The sequence below is a fragment of the Lipotes vexillifer genome, unplaced genomic scaffold (assembly GCF_000442215.2).
Source record: "Lipotes vexillifer unplaced genomic scaffold, Lipotes_vexillifer_v1.1 scaffold1562, whole genome shotgun sequence".
NCBI lineage: Eukaryota > Metazoa > Chordata > Mammalia > Artiodactyla > Lipotidae > Lipotes > Lipotes vexillifer.
The window spans coordinates 736629-744147 of NW_006771471.1; the positions used below are offsets into that span (position 1 = coordinate 736629).

At 49.8% G+C, this 7519-nt stretch overlaps 1 protein-coding gene and 1 non-coding gene across 3 annotated transcripts in view; one reads left to right on the plus strand and one right to left on the minus strand.

Moving 5' to 3' along the window:
• NRBF2 (nuclear receptor binding factor 2) overlaps window positions 1-1666 on the minus strand; it is a 33279-nt gene extending 31613 nt beyond the window's left edge. The window contains exon 1 of one of the 2 annotated variants that reach the window (XM_007446799.1): window positions 1425-1666. In XM_007446799.1, the coding sequence (XP_007446861.1) occupies window positions 1425-1509 (85 nt within the window). In that variant the 5' untranslated portion in view covers window positions 1510-1666. The remainder of the gene's footprint in view (window positions 1-1424) is intronic. The other variant, XM_007446798.1, reaches the window with a different exon arrangement.
• Window positions 1667-6429: 4763 nt separating this feature from the next.
• TRNAG-CCC (transfer RNA glycine (anticodon CCC)) lies at window positions 6430-6502 on the plus strand. The gene has a single exon. It is a non-coding gene; the product is annotated as a tRNA-Gly (tRNA).
• The last annotated feature ends 1017 nt before the right edge of the window (window positions 6503-7519 follow it).

Consider the following 7519-nt stretch of genomic DNA (forward strand, 5'->3'; position numbering starts at 1 on the left):
GTGGGATCTTCCCGGACCGGGGCACGAACCCGTGTCCCCTGCATCGGCAGGCGGACTCTCAACCACTGCGCCACCAGAGAAGCCCCCAATTCTTTTTAAGTGTAAACAATGGGGGCAGGGCATAACTTAATAAAACTGCACAGTAATCATAGCAGTTAACCTGGCACCAGTCATCTGGGAACCACAGCTTTAGGTCCTAGAGTCTTAAACTTTTTAAGCTCACCAAGTCCAAATCTTATTTTACAAGTGAGATTTTTAAGTTAAGAGTTTTGGTCTGATTATCATAACAGCTTAACTCTTACACTTCACTATGTACCAGGTACTGTTCTAGGCCCTTTACACCTATTTACTCTCAATCCTCACAACAAACCACAAAGAATGAGGTGAACTAATTTGCCCAAGGTCACACAGTTATTAAGTGACAAAGTCAGAATTCAAATCCAAGCAGTTTAGGTCCCGAATCTATATTCTTAAACCACCAGGCTCTACTGCTTCTCTACAGAATGGTTTAAATCCAGCCCCACACAAGGGTTCTCAGAGTTCCAACGTGAGAAACTAATAATTTTCCACACATCCTTTTTTTCCAATCCCATCATGGCAGTTGAACAGCAAAAAGTTCCTCTTGTCTGTCTGCAACTTTAAGTAATCTAACTTTTGTATCCAAAACAGATGCCTTCTCTGGGAAACCAAAAGATGCCGCGGCCAGGTGGAACGGAACTCGTGTTTCTCGTTGTTGTTTTAATCGCTACACCTGAGGTGCCTAAAAACATAATAAGTGAGGTGCAACGCTGTTTCTGAGAAAGGCAAACATCTACCATATTTTCATGATGCCTAATGAGCTGAAACTGAGCTAAAAACAGGGATGGCCCCATCTTTTATCCCCAGCTGTCTCTAATTTATTTGAGAAGGGGAAGTCTCTGTTTATGCATCTGAATACAGGTGAGAAATGGGTGAAGGGAAACGGGGGTCAAACACGTTATGCTCCATCTCTCCACAGTGGGGAAGCTCAGACTTCAGACCCTGTGTTGCAAGTTACAACCAGTATTACACACCATTTCTGCCCTGGCCGGCTTCAGTGCCTCTCCAGGGTGCAGAGAGGTGGTTACGTGGCGCTTGGAGGCATTTCCTCCGGCCTGGAGAGGTGGCACCCCCGCTGGTGGGAGCCCCTCGCCCAGAGCCCTGAGGCAGGTGGCGCCTGGAGGAGGCGGGAAATGGGAGGCGGGAGCTTCCCAGGGATCCCCGAGGGGCCGTCTGCGGTGGTTTGGCCGGAGCCGCTATAGGGCCGCGCCTTGCCTGCGCCCCCAGCCTGCAGGACCACCCGCGCCAAACCCACCCCCCGGCCTCGAGGGTCAGCTGCACGCCGAGACCGGGCTTCTGAGGCAAAGGAGCCCGAGGGCGGACGCAACCCTCTGTGGGCCACTCACCAGGTTGAGGGGTCCTTCCATTACTTCCATAGACCCCGGGGTAAGCGGCGGCCTGAGGAAGGGGGGCGACGCAGCCCGGGCACATGGAGGGTAACAGCTAGAGAACGCGACGCAGCGGCGACGACTGTGGCCCCACTCCGCGCCCCGGGAGCCAGCGGCGGGCGCAGAGGGAGCAACAACCGCACCACTTCCTCCTCCGGCGCGGCGCCGCGGGCCCGCCCCCCGCGCCGCGGCCACGCACGCGTCACGACGTCACACGCGGCAGGTTCAAGGTGGGAGGGAGGACAGGGAGTGGGTGGGGCTCAGGGAAGGCGGGGCACGGACAGACGTACACTTTCTCGCGGTCCATCTTTCCTCTCGCGAGAAGCATGTCTTCAGCTTCCGCATACGTCATGGGAGGAGGTACAGCCTTGTTGCTGGAATTTAAGTAAAAGTGGCTGACTTCTGCTATTGGTCTCTCCCATTTCCTTCCAGCGTAACTCTTCCCAGATTCAACCTGCTTTGCCACAGCCTCCCTTGCTTTCAAGTCCCCACCTTTATTCTTGCACCTGATTTTTTTTCCAGAAATGAGATTTGAGTAATGCTAAACCATGCACTGGACTAGACCCTGCTGGAGGGAGACAAATGATTCAGGGCTACGCCCTCAAGTTGCTAACAAACTAATGAAGAAAATAATATGGGTCACAAATAACCATATATAATCCTTGATTCATTTAATAATTATGTGCTAAACCACTATGGTGGGTTCTGTCAAGGAATTCACTGGTAAAAAATAATTGTGATTTATGCTGTAAAGGAAACAGCTGTGATAGAGGCACCATGAATTGTGCAACTTGAAGGAAATAAATTCTTTCAAAAGCCTTGTGAGCTTGGGAATTCCCTGGCAATGCAGTGGTTAGGACTCCATGCTTTCACTGCGGAGGGCCCAGGTTCCATCTCTGGCAGGGGAACTAAGATCCTGCAAGCCGTAGCTGGGGGGTAAAAAAAAAAAAAGCCCTGTGAGCTTGGAAGAGGACCCCAAGCTTTAGGTGAGGACCCCCAAGCTTTAGGTGAGACCCCAGCCTTGGCCTACACCTTGATTTCAGCCTTATGAGATCCTGAGCAGAGGACCCATCAAAGCCATTCCCAAATTCCTAACCCATGGAAATTGTGAGGTAATAAATGTGTGTTGCTTTAAGCCACTAAGTTTGTGACAATTTATTATATGGCAAAGAAAACTATTAAGACCCCTTCAAGGGGATGAAATCCAGAGGCAGAGCTTTCTTGATAAACTATAACCATGAGCAGTAAATCCATGTCACTGCAGTACTCCTACAGTGGCTGGCTGTGCAGTGGGCAGGTTTAATATCTCTAAGGGGAACTTCAGCGACAGCTGGACAAGGAAGGAGACTGTGTTTGAGAGCAACTTCATCCAGATCAGCAAAAGGCAAGACCTGATAGATGTACACAACCATGTCCAAATGGTGACATGGACATTGCATCTGCCAGCCGTATTCTCTGCCACTTGCTGTCATGCTGTTGGCCTGACCAGCCACAGGCTATGAAGACTGTGCTGTTCGTGGCCAGATCATCAAAGGAAAAGGTTTCAAGCCTACAAAGACTTCAGAGCTATCCAAGCTGCTTCTCTTGAAGTACAGGGAACAGCAGCTATGCATGAAGCTTGCCAGTGGCCGTTTTTTTCTACCCGCAGGTTTGTATCTTTTCAGACACGTGTAAGACTCCTTAGCCTATTAGGAAAAGCCCATTTATTTCCTGAGACTATCAATAAAGGGCTGTAGAGATCTCCAGGCCATCCGAGCTGGGGACACAGGTGGACATGCCTATTACTGAAGCAGAGATGAGAAAAGCTCAGCAGTACATCTCTGCTGCAACTCAGCAAGATGGAGCCAGTGGGTTTGGGGAAACATTTAAAAGCTGCAAAGCTTTCAGTGCTCTCTGTGGCTCACCTGGAAAGTGAATTTCATGTAAAAGAACCCAATCCTCGGGCTTCCCTGGTGGCGCAGGGGTTGAGAGTCCGCCTGCCGATGCAGGGGACACGGGTTCATGCCCCGGTCCGGGAGGATCCCACATGCTGCGGAGCGGCTGGGCCCGTGAGCCATGGCAGCTGAGCCTGTGCGTCCGGAGCCTGTGCTCCGCAACGGGAGAGGCCACAACAGTGAGAGCCTGCGTACCGCAAAAAAAAAAAGAAAAAAAAAAAAAAAAAAAAAAAAAAGAACCCAATCCTCAACGGGCCACTGAAACAGGAAGGAAGGGGACAGGGCACAACCTTTAAAAGAATGACATAGTCCGAGGACACGATGTAAACTGATTAGAACCAAATAGGTCCAAGATGGCAGACTAGTCGGCTTCCACTAGACCTTGAACCTCAGTATGTGCTCATTGTAGCACATCAGCAAGGTAAATGACACAGCCACAGGCGCCATGACAGTTCCAAGGCCAATAAGGTCAAAAAGTGAGTGGTGGCCCAATTCCTGGCAATCCCCACCCCTTCCCCAAAACAGCTGGAATACTCCTCCCACTCATTAGCCTATGAAATTACCCACCCCTATAAAAACTGCCAACCCCATTCGCTGGGGCCACTCTCATATTCTGAGATGGCCCACACTCTGTGGAGTGTGTTTCTCTCTAAATAAATCCACTTCTTACCTATCACTTTGTCTCCCTCTGAATTCTTTCTGTGCTGAGACATAAAGAACCTGAGCTTCATTAAGTCCTGAGAGCAGGTGTGATCTCAGTTAAAATATAGTGGGTTCGGGCTTCCCTGGTGGCGCAGTGCTTGAGAGTCCGCCTGCCGATGCAGGAGACGCGGGGTCGTGCCCCGTTTCGGGAAGATCCCACATGCCGCGGAGCGGCTGGGCCCGTGAGCCATGGCCACTGAGCCTGCGCGTCCGGAGCCTGTGCTCCGCAAATGGGAGAGGCCACAACAGTGAGAGGCCCGCATAACGCAAGGGAAAAAAAAAAAAAAAAAAAATATAGTGGGTTCAAGTCCCAATCTGGGTTTTGGCTGGGTTCGAGTCCCAGTGCATGGGTTCAAGTCTCAGTCAGAGTTGCACAGTTTCACCACCACTTAGTGACTTGCCACATTGGAGAGGTTAGTGTGCTTTTCCAGAGTATACCTCAATGTCCGATTTCAGACATTCCTTAGATGTTAGCTGCTCTAACTGAAACCAGGCAGGACCCTGTGGGGCTACCCGGCACAAATCCTTTCCGTGTACCCCATTTCTCTTTTTTTTTTTGCCACGCCATGTGGCATGCAGGATCTTACTTCCCTGACCAGGGATTGAACCCATGCCCCCTGCAGTGGAAGCGCTGAGTCCTAACCCCTGGACCTCCAGGGAATTGCTCCCCTAACCCCCGTTTCTTGTTTGTAGGAAATAGGCATCATTCAGCCTCCTTGACCTTCCCTGAGTTCCAAAGGGCAGGTTCAAACAGTTGCTAATCAGGGAAGAGAGGGAATACAGAAACAAGGGAGAGGCCGTCAAGAAACAATAGTGCAGCCTTGGGCCAGGGTCCTGCTTCCTTCTCAAGGAATATATAATATCTTTGAGCTCTGCTGCAGAGCTAAGGCCCCCACCCAGGTAGGGAATGGCAACTTCAGGCTGAGAGCAAGATTCCTGGAGCACCACCCTGTTACCTCACCACCAACCAATCAGAAGAAAGGCACACACCCTGCAGCCCTCACCCCCAAATTTTGCCTATAAAAACTTTTCCCCAAAAACTACCAGGGAGTTCAGGGTTTTTGAGTACAAGCCACTCATTATCCTTTTTTAATAAAAAAAACAACATTTATTTATTTTTGGCTGCACTGGGTCTTCGTTGCTGTGCACAGGCTTCCTCTAGTTGCAACAAGCAGGGGTTACTCTTTGTTGCAGTGCGAGGGCTTCTCAGTGTGATGGCTTCTCTTGTTGTGGAGCACGGGCTCTAGGCACACGGGCTTCAGGATTTGTGGTGCATGGGCTCAGCAGTTGTGGCTTGCAGGCTCTAGAGCTCAGGCTCAGTAGTTGTGGTGCACGGGCTTAGTTGCTTCCGGACCAGTGTTCAAACCTGTGTCCCCTGTGTTGGCAGGCGGATTCTTAACTACTGCACCACCAGGGAAGTCCCCCACCCATTCTCCGTTCTCCTTGCTTGGCCCTGCAATAAACCTTACTCTATTCCAAACTGCAATGTTTATTTGGCCTCACTGTGCCTCAGGCACACAAACTTTGTTTGGTAGCATAATCTTCTATGTATCTACAGCATCAGGTTTTCCAATCTCTTCTTGAACACTTACTACCTCAAAGTGATCTGTTGTGATCCATTGTTTTTACACTAGAGAGTTCTTTGTTTTAACTGTAATCTGCCTTCCCATTGAGACAGGAAGGGGTCAGGGAACAACCTTTAAAAGAATGACAGCCACTGAGGACATGACATGAACTGGTTAGAAACAACTAGGTCCAAGATTATGGACAAGTGACTTCCAGTACACCCGTGAGCACCATGACAGTTCTAAGGCTAACCTAAAAGGTCCAAAAGTGGGGTGTGGCCCAACTCCGGGAAATCCCCACCCCTTCCCCAAAATAGTTAGAATAATCTTCCCACTCATTAGCCTATGAAATTACCCATGCCTGTAAAAACTGACAACCCGTTCCCTGGGGCCTCTCATCTTCTGAGATGGCCCACACTCTGTCTATGGAGTCTGTATGTCCCTGAATAAACCTGCTTTCACTTTACTGTGGCTCACTCTTGAATCTTTCCTGCATGAAGCCAAGGACCCACACTTGGCGACCCTTCCCAGGGACTCACCTGAGACCTGGCACATGACCATCCTCACGTGCCCCACCTTTGTTTTCCTGAAACACCATGACTGCCATGCCCTGCATTTGTATTAATCACTATAACATGGGTGTGTGAACATATGCACAATCTGTTGCCTGCTATCAAAATGTAAAATGTGCATGCCCTTGACTGAGCAATCCCTACAGAAATGCTAGAACAAGTGTAGAAAATAAAAGTATGTGAAGGGACTTCCCTGGTGGTCCAGTGGGTAAGACTCTGCACTCCCAATGCAGGGGGCCCAGGTTCAATCCCTGGTCGGGGAACTAGATCCCACGTGCATGCCACAACAAAGAGTTAGCATGCCACAACTAGGAGTCTACATGCTGCGACTAAGAGTCCACGTGCTTCAGCCCACATGCCGCAGCAAAGATCCCACGTGCTGCAACTAAGACCCAGAGCAGCCTGATTAATTAATTAATTAATCTTTTTTAAAGTTTGTGAAGACGCTCACTGGGGGTATTATAATAGTGCTCTCCCTAGTCCCAGAACAGTTCAAACAAAACTAGAAATATTATTTGACAGAGGTGCTATAGAGGGGATTCCTGCATCAAGGGGATCTTGGATTGACCTCAAAAGTTTTTCTGGGGCTTCCCTGGTGGCACAGTGGTTGAAAGTCTGCCTGCCGATGCAGGGGATGCGGGTTCGTGCCCTGGTCTGGGAAGATCCCACATGCCGCGGAGCGGCTGGGCCCATGAGCCATGGCCACTGAGCCTGCACATCCGGAGCCTGTGCTCCGCAACGGGAGAGGCCACAACAGTGAGAGGCCCGTGTAACGCAAAAAAAAAAAAAAAGTTTTTCTGGTTATAAGTCTTTGATGTGCTCAGTTATAGGAAGAGGGGGAGACAGACCCTTCTGGTCTCCTGTTCTGTTTTCTCTGCCTCTATTATTTCTCTCCCCTTAAGCAGAAGGGCTCCATGGAGAAGGGGATTAGGAAAAGGTCAGCATCAAGAACCATCACATAGTCCTTGAGGTGTGTGTGGCCCCTCCTCTGACTTTACTGTGGGAAAAAGAATCCAGTGTACCTCCCACACCTTCTGTGTTTATAGACTGTCCCGTGAATTCACCCCAAGCACACTGTCTTTGTCACAAAACCTATAGGGTCTGCCAAAGGGGCAATAACAGTGTAAGCAGATAGTGTTGGGGTTGGGGGGTAATCCCTGGAGAAAGAGAACCAGGCCTGGCTTTCTTGATATGAGAGAAGTCATTTTTGGCCAAAACCATGACCCTGCCCCAGGACTGCACTATTGTTTCTTTACTGCTCCTCCTTTTTTTCTGCATTC